At 52.1% G+C, this 22,887-nt stretch overlaps 1 protein-coding gene across 1 annotated transcript in view; it reads right to left on the reverse strand.

Moving 5' to 3' along the window:
* Positions 1-22,446, reverse strand: part of GPT2 (glutamic--pyruvic transaminase 2) — a 34,307-nt gene extending 11,861 nt beyond the window's left edge. Inside the window, exons 1-7 of the mRNA XM_040253606.1 lie at positions 22,287-22,446; positions 21,790-22,053; positions 14,479-14,568; positions 12,280-12,388; positions 8,054-8,187; positions 5,683-5,926; positions 976-1,055 (exon numbers count right to left, since the gene is read on the reverse strand). Coding sequence (XP_040109540.1) covers positions 976-1,055; positions 5,683-5,926; positions 8,054-8,187; positions 12,280-12,388; positions 14,479-14,568; positions 21,790-22,032 — 900 coding nt within the window. The 5' untranslated portion in view covers positions 22,033-22,053; positions 22,287-22,446. The remainder of the gene's footprint in view (positions 1-975; positions 1,056-5,682; positions 5,927-8,053; positions 8,188-12,279; positions 12,389-14,478; positions 14,569-21,789; positions 22,054-22,286) is intronic.
* Between the last annotated feature and the right edge of the window lie 441 nt (positions 22,447-22,887).

A 22,887-nucleotide genomic window follows, 5' to 3' on the forward strand; every position in this document is an offset into this window, starting at 1 on the left:
ACTTCCCAGACCCTGAGGGAAGAGGTTCGTGCACCAGGTCACTCTACTGCCCCTTCTTTCCTTTAGAAATGAAGATTTAAGTCTATCTGCTATTGATCACAGCAGTGATTTGGTGGATAACCTCTGTGTGTGTGTGGGCGTGGGGTAGTGCTAAGGAGCACAGAAATGAAGCTCACGTGCTAGAAGCTATGACTAACCAGAAATCACACAGAAATGAATAAGTGAAAACAGGATCTGACAGGTCTTTAATTTCTTCTTGCAAAGCAGGAAAAGAATGGGCAGGTTTGTCTCCAGATCTAGGGTTCAGGCAGCAGCGATTCTGGGGTTGATAAGATTCCTCATCTCATAGGACACAGCATTCAGCCCACCCAGCTCCCACTCTCCCTTCTTGAGAAAGGGGGCCCTTGATTTGCTTCAAGAAACATCCTCCCCAGCTCTCTATCTGCAGGTTTCAGGTCATAGGGGAGAGCCCCCGACCCTTGCCTAGGGCCTGGTCAGTCTGCATATTGCAACCACTGGGCCAGAATAATCAGTTCAGTGATGGGTGTTTGACCTAAACTGCACCAGTGAAGCTCAATTCTGAGCTTTGTTGAAACGACCAGGAAGATAAGCTCTCTTTCTAGGCTGGGAAGATAGCAGGCCCGTGTTAGAGGCCAAGGCAGCAGGATGGAACAAGAGGAGCTGGAAGATATGATTCGAGTCCCTGGATCCAGCCCCACTCCTGAGACTCCACCACCGTGTTAAGTTTAAAGTAGTTTGGGTTGGATTTTTGAAACTTATAACCAAGATTCCAAACCAATAAGGGATGATTTCGGTCACAGTCTCCCAGGTTGTTTAACACTGAACATCCTCAACCTTGTTAGAATCTCTCCTCCGATATCTAGAAAGTTCTCTTGTCTATAGAACAACAGACCTGGCTCCCTCCCCCGGAAGAGAAAGCACAGCCTCACCTCTGAGAGTCCAGGCTGCTCTTACCTCATCAGCCAGGAGAAAGAGCTTCTCCTCCCAGGCAAAGTGAATCACATCTTCTATGCACCTTCTGCTCTGCACCTGACCTAAACAGTCCCAAACAAAAGCAGAAGGTAGGTTGTCATGGTGTTTCGATTGTCCCCAGGTAAGAATTCCAACCAGAATCACTCAGATGTCTGTGTTCCCTCATGATCTTACAGGACCACCCTCCCTAGCTGCTGTCAGCCTCCAGGGAGCCCCTAGGGTCAGCTCCGACCCTCTGACTCACTTCAGCCAGGTATGTGTAGGGAGTGGTGTTTCACACTCAACTTTCTTGTGATTCTTCTCAGAGGTGTGTGTGTGGAGTGGGGAGGAGGATATATGTGTATTATTCTGTGCTAGAGGACAAGAAGACATGGATGTATCATAAACAGCATGAAAATGAAACTGAAGGAGTTAACTCTTTCAGCCCTGCTCCTCTCCTTCCCCCACGGCAGCCACACCATGAAAAGTGCACTGGCCACACCTTCTCCCTACACAAGCGCCGTGAGGCAGGGACAATGTCTCTGGCCCAGCACCGACCCTCAAAGCCGGCACCCAGCAGGGTCCTCCCTGGTGAGCACGGTGGAAGAAGTTCTAAACGAATGAATGAGCCTGCCTACCAGCTCTGGCTTCTCCAGTGACCATGTGGGAGCCGAGCCCGCTGAGGACGCCGGCAGGCACCCACGGTATCCCTGCCAGGGTCTCCCTTCAGAGCTGGACTCATCACTTCATCCACCTTAGAGAAATCAGTGCCAGTAGCAAAATATTCACCCATCAGCTCACAGGAAATACTGTGGGTTTCAGTGGGGAAAGGAACAAATGCCACAAGGTAGAAAGGAACACTTTCCCAGATTTCCCGAGGCCCTGGGATGGTGGACTTGCTCACAGAGCTTCTGGAAAAGTACTAGGCAGGCCTGCTGATGCTCACAAAGGACGTAAATGTGCACCTACGGGTGTTACATGCGTGTATGATCGACATATGTATGTATGTGCACATGTATTACTGCCATATGTATCTACATCTTCATGCAAAGCAGTATGGAGAATATATTACCTTTTTGTTAAAAGTAAAAAGAACCATATTCTTGCCCATGTAAGAATAACAAGACTAAGTCTTAGAAAAATATATTGATGTATCTTATAAGAGCATGGTATGCTTCAGCCAGGATTTCAGACTTAAACTATCTAAGCAACAAACCAGTTCCTTTACTAAGGGACCAACCTGTCCCCCAAACAAAGGCCAAGCAGGCTTCCTATGAAGCAAGCTCACGCTCTGGGAATTAGGAAAGGCAGCACCCCCGGATGCTACAAGTAACCAGCTGCTGTTGCCACAGACAGACAGGAGCTGTCCATTCTGGCAGCCTCTCCTGCCTACCACATGCTCCTGGTTTTCTCTCCCAGGGCTGCGATGCCACAAAGTATACCCTGTTAGAATGCAAGCAAAGGTGTGAGCACCCAGAGTATAAAAGGTGTGAGCGGGGTACATAATGCCAGTTTAGTTCAGTCGCTCAGTTGTGTCCGACTCTCTGCAACTCCACGGTCTGTAGCACACCAGGCTTCCCTGTCCATCACCAATTCCCAGAGCTTGCTCAAACTCATCTCCATCAAGTCGGTGATGTCATCCAACCATCTCATCCTCTGTCATCCCCTTCTCCTCCCGCCTTCAATTTTTCCCAGCATCAGGGTCTTTTCCAAAAAGTCAGTTCTTTGCATCAGGTGGCCAAAGTATTGGAGTTTCAGCTTAAGCATCAGTCCTTCCAATGAATATTCAGGACTGATTTCCTTTAGGATTAACTGGTTTGATCTCGTTGCAGTCCAGAGAACTCTCAAGAGTCTTCTCCATAATGCCAGGGGGAGTGCAAGGGCTGGGCCTCAGGAAGCCCGTGGCTCAAGAGAGGAAAGGAGACCTGCTGTGCACAAATAATCCCCCATGCGACCGATGCAAACTGTGGGACAAGGACAGAGCTTATTCCTCTCCAGGGCCTGGGACGAAGCAGTCACTCAGAACAGGCCTGTGGAGCAGGAGGAGCCGCATAATCTCCAGAGGGCAGGGCACGCCTGTGCCCAGCAGGGGGAGACATGCACGCACCACAGAGAAGAGGCAGCTTTGCTAAGGGCCCCAAAGGCTGCGGAGGGGTCTTCCAAGTGCCCCTTGCCAGAGGCCGGGCCAAGGGAATGTCCCCCACACTAATGGGGATACCTGTTGCTTGCACCGGCCTAGCGTCCTGCCTTTCTCTGAGCAACAGCACACAGCTGTCCTAGGGGAACTTCTCTTTAAACTCCACCAGGGACACAGACCCAGCCAATCAGCCTCAGTGATTTAACTAGGTCAGGCATAGGCAGGTGTCCCAGTGTGGGCCAACAGAGTCTGGCCTGGGGCTTCAGTTGAAACCAGGGGTGAGGCTCCCTGTGGAGGACGCTCAGCTGCTGGGCACTGACTGGCCCTGCAGAAGGCCACGCCCAGGACAAGTGCTTCCTGAGGATTCCAGCCCAGAGCAGAGCTGGGTCATAGCCTGAGGTTCCCATGACGACGACGTTGATTCAAGTGTGCTGCTTTACCCTGGACTTCTCAGGTCCACTCCCTTCAAGCCTCAAGGTGAGTTTCTGTCTTGAGTCCCAAAGAGCCCTGTTAGCCACTAATATTCCACTCCATTTTGACACCTTTCAGACAAAGTGGTTACAGTGTGTGGTCCAGATGAGATACATGGTGATCACAGGTAGGTCTCTATTTTCCATCCTCCATCTTCCAATAGCTGCTTTCCACACATTAAGACCCCAGAGGGGAACTGCCTGGTGGTCCAATGGTTAAGACTTGATGCTTTCACTGCTGGGGTCCAAGTTCAATCCGTGGTCAGAGAACTAAGATCCTACAGCTGCGTATCACAACCAGAAACTGAAAAAAAAAACCTCAGAGAGCAAAACTAGCCTGAGCCTGCTTGTAACTTATTTTTTAGAAAAACTGCTTGTTGTTATAGTTCAGTTGCTAGTCTTATCCGACTGCTGCAACCCCATGGACTGCAACACACCAGGCTTCCCTGTTCTTCACTATCTCCCAGAGTTTGCTCAAACTCATGTCCATTGATTCACTGATGCCATCCAACCATCTCATTCTCTCATTCTCTGTTGCCCTCTTTTCCTCCTGCCCTGGATCTTTCCCAGCATCAGGGTCTTTTCCAATGAGTCAGCTCTTTACATCAGGTGGCCAGAGTACTGGAGGTTCAGCATCAGCTTCCAGTGAATATTCAGGGTTGATTTCCTTTAGCATTGACTTATTTGATCTCCTTACAGTTCAAGGGACTCTCAAGAGTCTTCTCCAGCACCACAGTTCAAAAGCACCAATTCTTCAGTGCTCAACCTTCTTTCTGGTCCAACTCTCACATTCGAACATGACTACTGAAAAACTGCTTATATTAATATCACACTCATATGACCCCCACTTTGACCCCAAATAGGAAAGTCTCTGGTGCAGTTACTTCTCCCCAGACAGCCAGAAGAAGATATATGTAAGCTTCTGGTCAAGAAGTTACCAAGCCTATGATATAAACTAGGTATACAGAGTATTTCCTAAGATATAAGACCTACTACTCCAAGTTGGGGCCAGTAGCATCAGCATCACCCAGGAGCTTGTTAGAAATGCAAATTGTCAAGTCCCACTCCAGCCTAATTATATCTAGATGTAGGGCCCAGCAGTTTTGTTTTTAACAAGCTGAAGTTTTAGAAGCATCATCCAAGGGCAGTGTTTCTCATCCTCAGTTACACAGAATATTGATGCCTGAGCCCCATCCCCAGAGATTCTAGGGTGTGGCCTGGCCTTTGGCATTTTTAAAAGCTCCCTTTTTGATTCTAATGTGCAGCCAGGATTGAGAACCCAGCTCTGTCATTTTCCTACAGTACCCTGGTTAGGTCCCTCGTCCCTTCCCCCAAGCAGTCAGTGTAAATAAACCAGGCGAGCAGCTGCACCCATTTACTGCACCCAGGAATTCAAGTGGAGCTTTCAGCTGATTGAAGCATCATTTGATGTTCCCAAGGAGCAGATTCCACAATCAACTCCACCACGCTTTGGCCCTGACCCAGTTTATCTCCACAGAGGAGGAGAGAGGAGCCCTTGTTCTCGGCATCCAAATAGCATCTGGGGCAGCATGAAGCCAGCAGCCTGGAAAGATCAAAACAGGCAGAACTGTGCATTTTTTTGTGTGAAGAAAAATATGCAAAATTAGGAGTGCTTTCCAACTTCTGGAAACAGGTTTTTTTGGTTTGCTTTTGTTTTTAATATGGCATTTCCTTTTCAGGCCTCAAAGTACACAGAAACGCTGTGTCAAAGAAAAATAAAAACGCACACACCAGCAATCTAAAAACTGGTTCAGAAAAACAAGTAGGAGTAAGGGTAAAATTAGGCCTATAATTAGGTGATGGTTTGTCTGTGACCTCAAAGAGTAGGTTCTTTGTACGTGGACGAACAGGAAAAAGAACTGGTCTTAATTACAATACAACCCTGCCCAGGAAAAGGCCTGTATTCGTTCACCTCCTAAGGTGGCTGGCGGCCAACTTTATGGTTTTATGTTAGCAAATCTGGAGTTGGATTGGGAACCTGGGAGCAAATGAGACATTATTTCTTAGCTCTTTAGTGTCCAGACAGCCAATACACCAGCCACCCTGCTCCCCAAGAAACTGGTGAGGAAGTAAAGCACAGACCTGTGGGGTTCCCGGGGTTGATGATGCACAGCACCTTGGGGTTACAGTGCTCTTTGGCTTGCTGCACGGCCCGCCGGAGCTCATTCACATTCAGGGCCCAGCAGTTGTCCTCATCCAGGTAATAGTTCACCTGGATGGCATCGAGTTCAGAGATGACTGCTGAGTAGAGTGGGTACTGCGGGATGGGGATCATCACGCCTGTCCGTGACTTGCCACCCCCGGAGACCAGGATCTTCAGGATTGTCTGCAACAGAGAAGTCACGTCTTACAGGGCGACTGCCACTTTCCACCCCCAGGGGCTGAGCAGCGGCAGAAGCCGGAAGACCCCAAACCCCGCCTTTCACAAGTCACCCAGTGCCTGCCCCCAGCACAGCCACAGGTAGGTTTCTGAACTCCCGAGTCTACCCCTCCTCCTCTGTAAAATGAGGTCTGCTACGAGGAATAAGCAAAATCACTTAAAGCTTTTAGCACAATGCATGGTACCTAAAGACTTGATACCTGTTAGTATTTTTAAAAGAGATCTTTTAAAGAAGTAGCCCAAAAACTAGACCTGCTCAGAATTATTCTGACCTCACCCCTGAAACTCATTCTATATGTCTGGGGTGCAGCGGGGAATCTGATCACTAACTTATCAGAGCCCAAGACTTGGAAAGACCAGTGAACAAAGGAGTGTGAAAATGGGATGAAATACCCAGCTTCTGCCACCAGGTGGCGCTTTGACCTGGCTGTTTCCAAAATTGAATGAGCCCTAAGTTAATAGGATTCCTGAGAAACAGGCCTGGGGAGTCCTGTGGGGCACTAGTGGAGGGGGCAGTAATTCACTGAATTCATAAGTCCAAACTCTTCTGGGTGAGTTTTACTTCTCTAAGTCTTACATGAAGACTTAGCACCTTTCTCAGGCTCAGTTCCTTGCTACAACAATGCCAGTGTAACAGCTTCTTTTCACTAAATCTTGAAGACTCTTCCCCACACCTGCCTCTGGAACCTCTACCCATGCCTGGGCTTCTCTGGGAATAGAGAGGCGCCGTCATGGCAGCATACAGTGGAAGATGCCATGGCTGGGGGCCTGAGTCCAACACTAGAATCTCCAGTGCCTCGAGAGGCTCTTAACAGCAGGCAGACCACCTAAGCTTTCTGTGCCTCAGTTTCCTCCCACGCTCAAGGAAGAGTTTAATGCACTTGAGAGGCTTCAGCAAAGGATGAAATCATTTAATAAACATCCAAAACAAGAGCCTGGGAGGTCAAGAGACACAGACAAACATAACTTATTAAAAGAAGGGTCGGAAAGGACAAGCTCCCTGAGTAGGGAGGACAAGTGAGCGGACGGCCCCCAGCACTGGCTGGGCGGGAGGGGAGGGTGCTGGAAGGGAACAGAGGCTGCAGGTGAACCTCAGACCACAGGTTCAGCCCCTTCTCCTATGGACCCCTCGATACCAGCCCCTCTTCACCTCATCCACGGCTGATGCCCAGCCCAAGCTGCCTCTTCTCGTGTCTCCTAAACACTCTCACATCTACTCTGCTCCCTCCTGCCACAGTTAAAGCTTAAGAACCTAAATCTAATTATGACCCTCCGTCTGCTTCAGATCCTTCAGTGGCTCCCACGGCTCTTAGGATAACAATACTTTAGGACTCAGGCCCCACCTGCCTCCCAGCACGTTGCTGGTAACTGCCCCTCCCGACGTGTGCTTGCCCCACAATGCTCCATTTCCAAACATGCAGCCCCCTTCCAGCCCAAGGCCTCGACATATGTTGACCTTCTGCCCTGAATCTGTCCCTGCCTGCCTCCCTGAGTTCACATCTACGCAGTCTCCAGATCTCTATCTGCTCAGTCTTCTTTGGAGAAACCTTCCTGCCCTCACCAGCCCCAGGTCAGAGTTCCTGCTGTTCCCTTCTGTTAACACTTTGTCCTCATCCAGAAGAGAAACTGAAAGCTTGCAATCTGACATGTATTTATGTGCTGTTAGTGCTAGTCAGATCCAGTACTGATGTCTAAGTAGAGACCAAATGTGTTTGGTTCCCCATGACCTCCCCAGCACCTGGCACAGTGCCTGGCAGAGGAGAGACAGCATATATGCTGAGTAAGAGAAAGGCTGATGCCAGGAAGATGGACACTCTTGAGTGTCCCGTGACTCCTCCCAACTGGAGGAGGGAAACCGAGGCTGCCGGAGTGTCCAGGTTCACAAAGACTGAATGCGGTAAGGACAGCAGCTACCGGGCTGGGGCAGACAGCAGGGAGCAGAGGGTGGCCAACCTCTCTGCCCAGACCTGTCCCCCTTTAACAGCCCACAGGCTCACGCCATCGGCCCTAACGCACAAGGCTGTTCTTCATGTGGGTGAACAGTGAGCAACAATGAGCCGCTCTGACACGTACAGTAATGCCATCACTAGCTCCAGTGGTCAGGTAAATGTTATCCGGGTCTGCAGGTACACCGCCATCTCTCCTGGTGATGTAGGCAGCTACATCTTCACGGATACAGTTGACACCCTGGCTAGCACTGTAAGAGCCTGTAAGACAGAAAGCAAGACAATGACTAGAGGGAAGATCTGGCTCCATGCAGTCTGAGATATCCATATAATTAACTGGGGGTGGGAGGCTGGGGGAGGTCAAGGAGTCTCAGTGGCGCCCTATTCCCACTGCTCTAGGTTCTGGAATTGTGGCAAACTGCTTAATCACCTGTCTGGGCTTCATCCACCCATCCTGTCATCCCTCCACCTACCCAAGCATCTGCCCACTCATCCAACCATTTGCTCATCTGCTATCCATCCATTCATCCACATATCCACTCACCTGCCCACCCACTCACCCACCCATCTGCCCGTCTGTTCATCTACCCACCCACCCACTCATCCATCCAGTATTTACTGAGAACCTACTTATACCTCAAGCATTATTCCAGGCCCTGACTTCTAACCAGTTCAAAGGGGCTCATAGCTGTTCTACCCACCCCGCTGGGCTTTACATGCCTTCCGCGACAGCGTGGACCATTACAGCTGGGACTGCTATGCTTTTATCACTGTTGCTTACGCATGGTTCCGAAGAGCTTGGGAGAAGGGTCACCCCAAAATGGCACCACCTGCCATCCCAGGAATCCAGAGCCCTGACAGGCACTAACCACAGCGTTCTTTGGGGCTGCTGGGCATGACGCACCTACCCTCACCCTATGGCAACATGCTCAGGCTGCCAGTTAGGAGTCAAATCCAAACCACCAGTTAAAAGTGAAGTTCAAAAACAGCAGTGACCACTTTGGGCTTGGGAGTATTTTTGGCAAAGGGGCACACAGGGGCCTTTTGTGGCACTGAGAGCATTCGTTGTCATGATCTGGGCATGGGTTACACAGGTGTGCACACATAGGTGCTGTACACTAATACCTGTGCATTTACCATAGGCATACAAATGTTTTCAGGATGTCAGGCCACTACGTACATGCTTGAAAAGAAACTGAAAATAGGTACCTGAACATGCACAAAATCTCTCCAGCAGGAGACTCAAACTGGCGAGGCGAATTCTCTGGGGACATGAACCAGGAGGCTTGGGGTCCGAAGTGGGAGGCAGATCTTTCACTCCATATTCTTTTATCCCATTTGAGTTTTATACCACGTTTAAAGAAAACCAGCCAATTTCCTCCTAAGGACTGCAACAGCACCACCAGGAGGCGCCCGGTTTAAGGGTCTGTGTAGCCCTGGGCTGGCCCATCCCCTTGGACTAACTGTAAACCGGGGCGGGGAAAGCGGCACCACTTCTCTAAAAGTTCAAGTGGCAAACATTAACGCGCACCAAATCTGGGTGGAGAGTAGAGTCCTGTCACGTTCCTTGGGGGTACTCGAGGGCATCTGCAGATGCCACTGTTAGAGAATTCTCCTTCCACGGGATGTCTTGATATATCTTGGGCTCCCATGCCCAGAAAGCTTCCTGTGCTATTTCCCTCTGCCTTCTTTCACTACCCTCTGCTCCACTCCATGGGGCCTGGCCACTTCCACACCAGCTAAGCCTCCTCTTCTTCCTGCCGCTAGTTCTTCTGCTTCCCTGCATTCCCAGGCCTTTTCCCACTAGCAAGCTCTCTGTTCCTGCCAGCCACAGGCTTTCCATCTTCTGTTTTGTTCTGAAGTACCCTGATTCTTCAGAGCTCAGATCTAGACTCTCTCAAGAAGTCTGAGAAATGGCCTCACCCCAGCCTTTCTGATTTCTCCAGTTACCTTGCACAGATGAATCCTTGCCTCCCCATGTTGACTTGCGGGCAGGAACCATCACCTATTTCTTCTGTGCATCTCTGCAGCACCTACCCCCAGCTAGGCCCACCCCACCACACTCCTGTGTAGGACACTGCCTGAACCCGATGGCAACCTGCCTCCCACAGTCCACAGACCGGCGACACCTGCCAAATCACCCAGCATCATTGCATCCAAACCCTTTCACTCAGTCACACTCAGTTCTTAAGCCTCAGGGCCTTTGCACACACCATTTTCTCTGTCTGGGATTCATTAGCAGATTCTCTTACTCATCCTCTACATGAACTTGAAACACTTTCTCCTTAAACCCTCCCTCTCCACTAGAACCCCTTGTTCAAACCCCACAACTCTCTGCTTGTCCACCAGGAACTCATGAAAACTGGGAATATGTTTTTGTTTTAATTCTTTTTCATGTTTGTTTCTCCCAAATATGACAGCGAGTTTCATGAGCACAGAACTCCACCTGCCTTCCCCAGTGTCCCTCAGGGCCTAGAGCAGTGCCTGGTCCACAGCCCAGGCTCCAAGAGGGGCTGGAGGAGGGCGTTCTCTCCCATCTCCCGCCACCCCCAGATGTGTCTAGGTTTCACCTCAACCCCACTTAAGATTCAGGACGCAACGTGAGAACTGGATTACTCAAACAGAAAATAAATGAAGCCCCAATTAAAAATAATTTTAAAGGGCATGATAAAAACACATCCAGGTGAGCCCTTGTGTACACACTTTATAATCCTTCCTTGGGCCAGGGTGGCCCTGGGCATATCTTCCACTTCCTTCATTTTTGTGGGCAGTGCTCAGGTTGCCCAAGCCTTAGTTGACAGAGCGCCACCCCCATTATTCTACTCTCTGCCAGAACACTGCCCTTCCTCCCACAATGGGCAGAAACAGGTAGTGACCTTCAGGGTGGGGCTTCTCCACATGTGAGGAACAGCACAAACAGCAACCTCCCTGCAAGCCCAGGAGGTGGGTACAAAGTATCTCCTAGTTCAAGGATGAGGAAAGAGGCTCAGAGTGCCTCCCTCACCCATCCTGCTGAGCTCCTCACACAGAACACAGACAGTCCTGACTCACACGGACATGGCCTCCCAACATCATTCCCCCAGCCCTGCCTGGCTGACATAGAAAAAACTTGTTGATGAGGCTTGTCCCTGGAACAAGATCCCTTCCCAGTTCCCCAGACATTCAGGCAGACAGCAACCCCCTCCCCCCACCTCTGGGTTGCGCTTCCTGGAGCCTCAGGCCGAAGGCCACGGATCTCTGAGAAGCGCCTTTGTCCTCTGGGCCAGGCAGAGGGTACAGAGGGAAAGAGCCTGGAGGCCAGGCCTCTGAGCTGTGGCGCTGCCCTCTGCCAGCTTGTGGTTTAGGTCTTGCCTCACAGGGTGCTGGCCCACACCCCACCCAGGCTGACTGGCAGGGAGGCAAAGGGCGGCTGGCCCCTTCCTGAGAGGGACACACGAAGGACACAGGCTTGGACGGAGGGCTGGTGGGGTGATCACAGCCAGGAAGGCTAAGCCTAGTGATGCCCATAAAGGGACAGAGAAGAAAGGGGAGGGGAAAGGCAGGGAGGTGACCGAGAGGCCGAGGGCGGCTGATACCCTGCTGAACGAGCCACAGAATCCCTGTCCCATGTTTGGAACATTCCGGCAAGCTTCCTAAAAAGCCCTATGGAGAACTACTTCTCCTCAGGACAAGGGGAGCCAGGTTCCCTATGTATTCCACTGGGCAAAGGAATGAGGCAAAAATAAACAGGACAGAGAACATGAGATGAGAACAAAGAGCCAGCGGCCCAGAGGCTGGAAATCCACCTCAGCAGGCAAGGGAGAGAAGATGCCTTCACATCCACAGGGCCGCCCCACTCAGAGCCCCCTGGGGCCGGGCGTGGGCTCCGGGCACAAAGGGGCACAGACCGGTGTCAGGAACACAACACACACACGTGGTGGATAAGGGGGGGCACCTCCACAGCGAGGAAGCCACCAAAGGGGGCCGCAGCAGAGTGAGAAGCCGGACCAGCTGGGCGGTGTACCTCCTTCTGGCCTCCAGGCTCAAGCTCAGCCTTCTTCCCTGAGGGTGTGGTGGGCTCAGCGTCACAGCCGGCTCCCCATGGAAACCCCAAATCCTGCCAAATGCAGACTCTCCTGCCTGAAGTGCTCCCAGTCCGCAAGAGACAGCACGGACCCCATCAGCTCAGCAAATAGGAGGCTCTCAGAGCATGGACAAGGAGAGTATTTTTCCTTGACTTGGCCTGTCGGCCACCCCCCACACATTCACACACTCGCTCAATGCATAACCCTCCATGAGGGGCCGGGGCCAGGCCCATGCTGAGAACACACGTTCTTTTCACGCCCGCCCGGACCTGGCAAGTCGGGGCCTCACCCAGGCTGTTCCCGCCGCAAGCCTGTAGGATGCGCCGGGCTCGTTTCTTAGCATCTTCTGGGAAGCTGGGGCTGTCCAACAGGTTCGGGTAGGTGCACAGTGCCATCACCTGGGGGAACAGAGGCATGGGCTGGGCTCTCGGCAACCTCCCACCCCAGAGGGGCACAAAGGATGCCTCTGAGGGACAGCGTCACCGCAGGACTCCCCACGAGAGCCCCCGCCTGTGGGGAGGGTCTGGGGACGGGTCGGGAGGAGGAGAGCAGATGCTCTGCAACGGAAGGGAGATGGTGAGAGGCAAGGTCCCTGACGACCTGGGCTCGGTCCAAGGGTGGACCACCAGAGGAGCCAGGGAAATCGAGGCTGCTACTCGGCCCAGCTCCTCCATAAAGGCCAGCGGCTCACATAGCCAAGGCCATAGAACCAGGGGTTCCAGAACAAGGAGCTGGGACCGAGCAGGCAGGTGCACCCCAGCTGACAGGACTGCAGAGACCTGCTCCTTACAGCCTGAGTGCTCCCCCATGCCCCGCCCCCACCCCTCCTCACCATCACCCCCTTTCCTGGCCAGAAGTGAAAACCGAGTCAGCTTTTTCACCTCTGTAACAGGGAAAATCACCCTAACCTCACAAATTAAGAGGATTACGCAAGGAAATGTTTGCAAAGTGTCAGTAAACCCCCGCTCAGCAGGCAAGTCTAAGCTGGAAGCTTAGGAGAGGTGCCAGGAGCAACGAGATGAGATGGGGCTCACGGCTCTGGCACCAGCTGGGGGCTTCAGGCAGGCTCAGGCTTCTTGGAGCCTGGCTTTGCCTCAAATAAATTTGTGCAATGGGCGGTGACCTGGCTTGCCCTCCTGCTCTGGGGCGCTTATGAAGGCTGGAGGAAGCCAGCCCCAGGTGGCAGAGGCTGGGTCTGCTGTGGCCAGCAGCAGGGCTGGATCTGGGAGTGTGCCAGCCAGTCAGAAAAGGCTGAGGCAACAGGAGCCTGTTCACACCCAGAGCCCCAGGCACGTGTGGGAACTTCTGCTGAGCGAGGCCACTTTGGACCTCTCCTCTCCTGAGCTATGTGCTTCCAGGACAAGCTTTCAGGACAAGCAGCATGCTTTAATCTCCTCCCACCTCTACCTCCCGGGCAGAGCCCCTCTGTCTGGTCTGATCCACTTCCTCATCATGGGCCCAGCTCGAGGCCTCTGACACTCACAGGCAGCTGGCACACTCCTGAGTCAGCAGCAATGCCACGGGAGTCCATTCAGTGGACACTCCTGAGGTCATCGCCAGCCTCAGTTCTTCTCCCCTATACCCTGTGTGAATTCCCTGAGGGGCTGCAGGATGAGGCCCTGGGGCCCCCAACACCTGCCATCCAGAGAGCAGGGCATAGTTTGCCTCTCCTGTGTGCCAGCCCCTGCAGCAGGAAATACTGGCAGGAAAGGAAGACCAGGGGTGTCCAGCACTCAGCTTTCCTGCCTGCCTCAGCCTGTGAACCTTAACCACACAAAGACCAAATTTTGCTCCAGAATTGGCCCCATTTCTTCCCTAGGAAAACGCCTTCCCCACAGCTGGTCTCCAGCCTCTATCTAGCAGATGCTATGGCGCTCTCCCATCTTTTCTTTTCCCCCAAGCCCACCAATCTCACAAGTTGGGCCCATGCAGCATCCTTGCAGTTGGCACTCAAACTGAAACACGGAAATGTGCCTCTTGAAGGCCTTCATGTTCATCATCTCATGGAGGCCCCCAGAAGTCCTCTGTGGCAGTGCTCTGGTGACTTCCACTTGCCCAAAGCCACCCAGCTGATCAGCAACAGAGCCAACACTGAAACCTGGGGATTCTCACTTGGGAAACCATATCTAGACCCCCACACACCACCTCCCAGCCTTCATCTACTCTCTGATGCCCTCACCAACCCAGGTCCGAACTCAGCATCCAGGACCATTCACCTGGGAGTCTTGTACACTACAGCGACCTCAGGATGGGCTTAGGGATTTTAGACAGCCCTGGAAGGGAGGGGAGGAGCCTGCTGGAGAGAATCAGAGGGGACGTCAGGCGCTGGAGGGGGTTGCTGCTTCAGTGGCATCTCCCTGTGGGATTCTAGTGCCTGCTGGGTCTTGAGGGGCTGGACAGGCAAGGAGGCAGAGGCAGTTTAATAGGCTTGACTGTCAGGTTGGCTCCCTGCTCCTCCAGGACCCTCGGTTCCTGAGGGCCAGCTCACCTGTCGCAGGAAGGTGATTGGCTGCTGGCCCATGGCCTGGGCATCCCCGATGTTGGCACGGATGACCTCAGTGAACGGTTTTTTGATACCCTGAGTAGAGAGAATGCAATAGGTGGTTACTTAGGGATTCTCAGACCCTAGATTTCAGAAGCCGAGCAATGGTCAACAGGACATTAGTAAGCAGCCCTATTCTGAGCCTTGCCAGGTGTTGGACACAGGGCCAAGCGCTTGATATGCTTGGTCCCATTTGACCTTCACAACCACCCCCATGAGGAAGGGCTTGTGTTAATCCCATTTTATAGATTGGGAAATTAAGGCTTCAAAAGGTTACCCACTTTCTGAGAAGGCTAGAAGAACTTCCCTGGGCTGCCAGAGAACCCTGAGGCAGCTGTAGGTCCATGCTGACCCTGGGGCAAATGTGGTGGGAAGGAGGGAGGGTGTCAGCAGCAGAAAGCATCAGGGAGAGGGTCCCACAGCTGCCAGCTCCACCTCCACCCTTAAGTGATCGATGGGACACTGCAGCCAGCCATGCTGCCAGAAGACACTGATCCGCAGGGACCTCTCGGGGGTCGTTCTCTTGTAACTCTGTCTTTGCAAAATAAAGAATGTGGACTGAGCTTCATACTGAAAAGAAGAAAAAGCATCAAGGATAAAGATGTCTGGTTGAAGAGCAAAAGTGAGGCCACTGCCTGAGCAATGTGTTTAGCACAGAGCAGAGACAGCAGAGAGAGAAGGAACTCGGAAACCGTAGCAACATCGCTGGGAAGTGACTAGAGGACACCCTGGCTGCTGCAAAGGAGAAAATGTGGTTCGGATGGAGAACTGTGGGGATCTGGAAATATGGGAACTCCACACAGGTCCCTGATAAATCCAGAATTAGCCACTATAAGAGTTAGAATCAACAGCAGGTTCAAGAACCCCCAGAGCAGCTGAAAGGATTATCTCAGACAAACAGTATGAAAGCACTTGGCAGAGTACAAATATCATCATGTTGCAAAGCTGGACCAGGAGCAAGATTGCAGGGGTCACCGTGGGGGAAGAAGGCGGTGGGGCAAGGGGTGGCCTGCGTAGAATGGCCACCTTCCCATCTCCAGCAGCCCTATTCCCAAAGGGATTCTAAATACAAATTTTAAGGGTACAATTCTACGATTCTGATACTTGTCTTCTCCATTTCACACAACGTGTGAATAAAAGCAACTTTAGAAAACTTTCCCCTTTTTAACTCAGTAATATACACCTTAAGTAAAGACCAGTGGGCTTAAGGAATGAAAGCAGCTGCCAAACAAGTTTTCTTGACTCTAATTTGCCACCCCTAAGCCCTCCCATATGGAATTCTCCAGCTGCTTTAGGAGCCAGGAGGCACAAGGGGCTGAGGAGGGCACCCCAGAAACAGCCCTGTGCTGTGCTCAGTCGCGTCCAACCCTTTGCAACCCTCTGGACTGTAGCCCGGCAGGCTCATCTGTTCATGGGGATTCTGAATACTGAAGTGGGTTGCCATGCCTTTCTCCAGGGGATCTTCCCAATCCAGGGACTGAACCCACATCTCCTGCACTGCAGGCAGATTCGTTACCATCTGAGCCACCAGGGAAGCCTGAAGGCAGCCCTGGACTTCCATAAACCAGGCCTAATGAGTCGAAAAGCTCTGTTTGGGTTAGAGGGGGTAGAATTCTCTTCTGCCCTTTTTACCAAGTTCTTCAGGGCTGGCCAATATAGAAAGACATCTCAGGGTGGGAGGTGGAGGGCAGCAAGGAAGGGGGTAACACTGCCTACTGACCCAGTCTGGGCCAGGGGTGAAGTCAGACACCCTGGAGACAGGCTGCAGAGCGTGTGGCCTCAGGGCTCATCCCACAGGCTGAGCAACCCAGGCCACTGTGTGCAAAGGGTAGGACTCCCCCACGCACACTGGCCTAAGCTCCTGGCATGGGACCCTCTGTTAGTCTGACTCCATCGCCATGGCCCCCTAGCCCTGGCCAGCTGAACTCAGGTGATTTCCACAGTGTGGGCACAGTCCACTCTGGTGGGGAGTAAATCTGCCACAGTCGAGGGCAGGACACATACCACACAGCTGTGGGCCCCGGGGCCAGCCCCATGGAGGGAGAAAATAATCAGATCCCTGGATGTTCCTTTCGTGTGTCCCCTCCACCCCGCACTGCTCAATCAACTCAGGGCAGGCTGACAAGCAGCCTGGGAGTATGGAGCATCCCCTTTCTTGGGTCTGGGTACCCACAGGCTCCAGATACTTTGCTCTGATGGATGAGCTAGTGGGTGGGAACCTGCCTCCTCTGAATGGACTGGGGACTGGACTGCCCAGCCAAGGGCCACCATACAAAGGAGACTCCTGTATCTGTGCACTTGAGTTCTACGTGGGTTGGGAAATACCAAGGAGCCAGGGGCAGACTTCTGCCCACAGTGACTCATCCAAATCTGGCAAGCACACTGAATGGAGACCTCACCTCAGCCCTGCCCCCAGGAGCCAGACAGGTCAGCACGTAGCTTCTTAGTTCCAATTCCTAGCATCCTAGAGCCACATGTCTAACTCACTTGCACACAGAGCTGCCTCACCTGGGGGCACTGAGATGAGATCCATCACAGGGGGGCTCCCTTCCCACCATTCAGGTCAAGGAAGGCTCAGGGAGCAGACCCCCAGGCTCTGGAGATGGCATATTTCAGAAGGTGTTATTGGGAAGAAGGATAAAGGAAGGACAATTATCATTGTTATGACTGTCCTTCCCAGTTCACAGGTGCAGCATTAGAAAAATGGACAATTTCAACAGGCACAGGCATTTTCCTAAAGGTAGGGGTAGCTCCTGTCATTTCACGCGACATGCCGGTGGGGAGGCTTGGTAGGACGGTTACTCCCCAGAGAACCTCCCTTTCATTCATGAACACTTATGAATCATGCTCTGTGACAGAAGTGGGCAACACCAGAAAGGCCACCACCTTCAGAGCGCTGGCTGATGAAGAAGCAAGCTCAGAGAAGGGAGAGAGGGCACAGCTGGCCCCAGAGAGCTCCGGAAGGAAGTCTCAGAGACAAACCCGACTAGTCTCCAGGGTCCTTGAGAACAGCTGCACTGCATAGCAGAAGAAAGTGAGACTCAGCACAGGGTCTGGCCCCAACCATCGTGATATGCAAACCTGGAAGAAACTGAGCCAACCCTACACAGCCCTGATATTAAGAGGAGGTGGGGACTCCCAGGGCTGAATTTTCTAACCACGGAGGCAGGGAAGGCTGGATGGAAGGCTCCTGAACTGTGGGAGTGTCGACCGTAGAAGTGGAGATCTGCAGGGCAGAGTAGGGATGAAAGGTGAATGAGCTCCAAACAGGATAATTCAAGGCAGCAAGCCTAAGCTCCAGGCAGGAGAGAACCAACCCCACAGAGTGCATTCCTAGACCCAGAGACTCAGAAGGAAGGCAAGGAAAGAGGGACCCTAGGCACCTCTCCCCCAGGCATCTCTCATTAGCTTGAAAACAAGACCCTCCAGAGTTCTGACTGGGAAATTCCCTAGTGGTGCAGTGGTTGGGACTCCACGCTTTCACTGCTGAGGGCATGAGTTCAGTCCCTGATTGGGAACTGCTGCTGCTAAGTCGCTTCAGTCGTGTCCGACTCTGTGCCACCCCATAGACGGCAGCCCACCAGGCTCCCCCATCCCTGGGATTCTCTAGGCAAGAATGCTGGAGTGGGTTGCCATTAAGATCCTGCAAACCACACAGCACAGGCTTAAAAAAAAAAAAAAAAAAAAAAACGAGAAGAAAACTAGCCTTTGCTTTCTCATAAAGTTTTTTTTTAGAAAAACTGCTTATATTAATATAAGCTCACATAACCTTTTGACCTAAAACAGGAAAGTCTCTGGTGCAGTTATTTCTCCCCAGATAGCCAGAATCCTGATAGGGTTCTAGCTATTCAAACCATCATCACTGAACATCTCCAACTCGTCTTCAGTGGAAATAAATTGGCCCTATTTTACAGAGGAATAATTGAGGCGAAGGTGTTCTGAACAATGCGAGGCCCACAGCACATAAAGGTAAAGCCCAGGATGCAGGTCCCTGGTGATTTGGACAGGGGGGATGGGTGGAGGGTTCATCCAAATGAAAGCCTATGTTACAAATTTCTTTAATTTTAAAATAGCATCTAAGTGCTAAGAAAGCCTATGTTACAAATTTCTTTTATTTTAAAATAGTGTCTAAGCGCTAAGAAAGCCTATGTTACAAATGTCCTTTATTTTAAAATAGCATCTAAGCGCTAAAGAAAACGGCCTATGAGATTTCACTGCTTGTGCCTCACACATCCAGAGTTTCCTCTCTTAGCTAACTATCAGCAGGTGCTCCAGCATTCTCCATTTTCATCTGTTTCTCGGTGCAGCACTCAGTGATTTTAACATATTCAGTGTTTCCCCTCATGAATGTTTTGCCCTGACTCTGTACTTTTTACAAACAAAAGCCATTCCTGTCTCCACTTATGTCAACCTCCTTTCCTCCTCCAATAAAACAAGGGAAAAAGAAGTAGGTTGAAGAGGAACTGACAAATCTTTTCAAAACTCCTACTAATGGCAGTTTATTTTTAAGTGCTGCTCCCAGGGAACACCAGGATCTGAAAAGCTGATAGGTACTCCCCCTTGGAGCTGCTGTCAGGGAGAAACAGGGCCTCCCTGAAAGCACACAGACCAGGCTGGAGGAGAATGGCCCCTTTCACACGCTCTTAGCCAAGTGCCCCTCCTCCCTCAGGCTCTCCGAGCATTTTCCCCCACTCCTACCACAAAGCAAGATGGACGGGACTTGTCTGGCATGCCACCCCACAGTCAAAAACCAGAGCCACGTGTCCAGCCAAACAGCCAGTACTATTAACAGAGCACCTGGTGAAGTGATTCCATAAGGCAGTATAAGGCCTTCAAATGGAGAAAGAGGCACAAAAGTCAGAGCCTGGGGAAACCCTGGGCCCACCAGACCACTACTCTTCTTTTACAGACTAGGGAAACCAAAGCCCAGAGAGGACAAGAGATTTACCCCCAAGTCACTCACCTCCCTACATATCCCATCTCTAACCAAGTCAAACCCTTTAAAATAACATCAGTCCAGTTTTGATCATTAGAGTTCAAAACAGAAGTAAAAATCTGAAGCTGTGCAAAGCTAAGCCAAAAAAAAAAAAAAGACTGAGAAACCCTGAGAAAACATGGCTCTCTCAGAAGAGGACCTGCTTAAGCTAGCAAAATGGAGAGGCTGCCTTTCAAGAATGAAAGATTTAAGCGAGGCTTGGCTGAGGCTATTATCTCAAGCACCAAGAGTCAGGCAACTGAGACTCGACGAAGTGAGGAGAGAACAAGAAGGGATGAATTTGAATGAAAGTACTGGAGAATGTAGATGGACAGAAAGAATGTCTCAAGTTATTCAGGGGTAGGACATGGCAGTGGAGCCATCTGTCCTAGAAACCACAGCGTGTTTCCAGCCCAAATGACCAAGAACTTTCTCTAGCTCAATGATGGAGCTATACCCTGTTGGAACATCTTCTTAGTTGCCCACTGCACACCGAACTTTGCACTATAAAGTCCTAAGCCCAGCACACCAGACTCCAGTCCCTCATTTCCATCTCATTCATTTATCATATCCCTTACCAGACATTGCTCTCCAAACAGCACCAATTCCCTCCCCTATTTGTCCAGAAATTCCCAATCTTGTTTTCGCTCCCAGTCCTCCTTCCACCTAGAATGCTCTCACATTTTCTCTACTTTCTAAAAATAATAATAATAATAACCACCAATCCTTAAAGAATTGGAGGAAGAGAAGTTCAGGCCCAGAGAACAACATGGCAATCAGTTCCATGAAGGCAAAGACAGTGTCTCCCTTCTGTTCTAACCATCCTCATACTTCATGGAGTCCATGCTATTTAATAAAAGGTAGAGATAATCCCCAGAACCCCTACCAGCTCTGGAACCAGAGAAATCAGTCTAAAGTGCTAAACCGGAAACAATGTAATCTCAGCTTTAACAGGGAGACTGTTGTCTCAAGAAGGGCCAGCTCCACTCTGCCAGATAACAAGGAGCAGAAACCTTTTTTCTACCTGTGGTCCACTTTTGGGACAGGGAGGCACAGAAACCAAGCCAGCCTTCCGAGGACCAAGCTTTAAATTTAGCCTTGCAAGGAGTCAGAGGGAGACACTGGACTTGACTTATTCAACTCACTGTTTTGAGTCAGCATAACTGGGTGTCCCGATGAAGTCTCAGCAAGCCGTGAGCTCATCAAACACCCCAAAGTGCCTGTGTTACAGTCATGGTCCCATCATGACTTCTTCCCAAGCATTCAAGGACCATTAAGTGTCCAACTCACCCCCAGGACATTCAGTTCTGGTGCCTATGAGAGTGAGATCAAAGAACCCTCCCCCTTTCTGGGTTAGGACTACCTTGAGCAAGCAGCTGGGTGACTACTTCATCTGCTCGTATAAATCTTAGGAATATATACGTTTTTTACATTCCCCTTCTGGACCCTGCCTCCTGAATTCCACCAGCGTTAGAACTCTGGTAAACTACAGAGGTGTTTCTTTCACCCCCCCAAGCCACCTCGTTGTAGGGGGACAGGAATCACTACCAGATGTGTGGTCACTTTACACACAGCTGTGAACTCAAGATTCCAGTCTGCCGGCCGCCAGGAGGAAGAAAGTCCCAGGGCCACCCTGCCAAGGCCCCAAAGGCCCAAGCCTCTGCTACCCACTGTGGGCGACTGTATCCTCAGAGAACAAAATAGGGCTGTCAGTCAAGGTTCCAAAGGGGATCTAGGGGAAGGAATTGTGCGGGACCACTTTTGTCAGGGAATCATTAATGGAAGAATGACCCAGAAGGTCTCAGAGAGAGAAAAAGCTTTGGGAGAACACCCAGGTCTCTTCAGAGCCTTCATCATAGCTCTGGTGCCTAACGAGATCTCTGAAATTCTCCTTTATGTCTTTCCTGCCCGTCGCTGTTCTCACACTCACGCCCCAGTGGATCTTGCTTCCACTCAAGTAAGACAGTCACATAGCAGGCAGTGCCTGGCACTAAGGGCCACTCAATTATAATTGATGAATTCAGTTCAACAAGTGAACCATATCTGAGGGCCTTACTTTGTGCCAGGTGCCGGGCACTAGTGAGAGAAGGGTTGGGGGGAGGGCATTCTCTCATTTCAGTCAAGATTGGCAGAATGAAGGAGCTTGGCCACGCGGCTGGAGGAAGTACAGCGGTTGGACCCCAGGAGGCGACAGCTGCTACTCCTCCCCCTTCGCCCCCACCAGTGCCCCCTCGCCTCCCGGGGCCCTCCCGCCCCACGCGGGCCCGGGCGCCCGTGCTCACCCGCTGCAGCTCGAGCTCGATCTCGCCGGCCTTGAGCACGATAGGTCCCCGGACCGCGTACTCCACCGCCTTCACCTGCGGGTTCATGGACTCGAGCGTAAGGATGCGCTCGCGCCGGCTCCGCTCGGGCCGCACTTTGAGCACCGCCGAGGCCTCGGCGGCCGCGCTGCTCTGACTACGGCCCCAGGGGCCGAGGGGCCGGGGGCAGCAGCCCCGCCGGACCAGCGCCGCCGCCCGCTGCATCGCGCGGCCGCCGAGAGAAACCTTGGGACAAATAGGGAAAGAGAACAAACACGTCGCGCACAGCCCAAGGCAGGCACGCGGGCACCCGCCCCCAAGCTCAGCCAAGGGCTCCTTCAGCGAGAGGTGCCAGCCTGGCTTCGGGGACGGGTGCCCATCCCCCGGCTACTCGGACCCTGTACCTCGCCGCTGCAGAGCCAAAGCGCTGCACAACCGGGTTTTGCAAAGGCTGAGCCCAATGCATGCATGCAACGTGCCTGTCGCCGCCTGGTCACCCCTTCGTCGAGTCCGGCTAGAAAGCACGCCTAGGGAAGCTCCTCGGCTCAGGCGCCGGCAGCCGCATCCCAGCTCCCGCACGCAGCACCGAGCCCCCAGCGCTCACACACCCACAGCCAGCGAGTCCGCCCGGGCCTCCCCGCTGGCTCCTGGGCCTTGTAGTTCCCTTGTCGTCTTTCAGAACAGGTGTGGCGAACTGGTTGAACTACAAGTCCCATAGTGCCCCGCGCTGGCCTGATCTGGGGGCCGGGCTGGAGGCGGGAGCGAGGGTCTGGCTCTGCCGTGAGCTGGGCGGGCTCTTTGTCTGGCTGAAGGGTCTAGGATACCGGAGGGGGTCTGGCGGGGGCTCTCCTCGCGGCTTCCTGCGAATTTAGAGCTATTTGGTGCTTCTCCCTGGAGGCGCGTCCCGCATTCCCCCACACAACCCTTTCCGTAACATCTGCAAAGACATAGGCGGAGAGATGGTGCAGTCCTCGCCCCAAGTTTCATCATCCAGGGTTCAGTGGCCGCTGTTTAGGAAGCAGGGATGGGGTGGGGGTTAGGAGTTTGCGACTTGACTGCCACTTTTACCCGTCTCAACGT

The sequence above is a fragment of the Oryx dammah genome, unplaced genomic scaffold (genome assembly GCF_014754425.2).
Source record: "Oryx dammah isolate SB20612 unplaced genomic scaffold, SCBI_Odam_1.1 HiC_scaffold_13, whole genome shotgun sequence".
In the NCBI taxonomy this organism is placed as follows: domain Eukaryota; kingdom Metazoa; phylum Chordata; class Mammalia; order Artiodactyla; family Bovidae; genus Oryx; species Oryx dammah.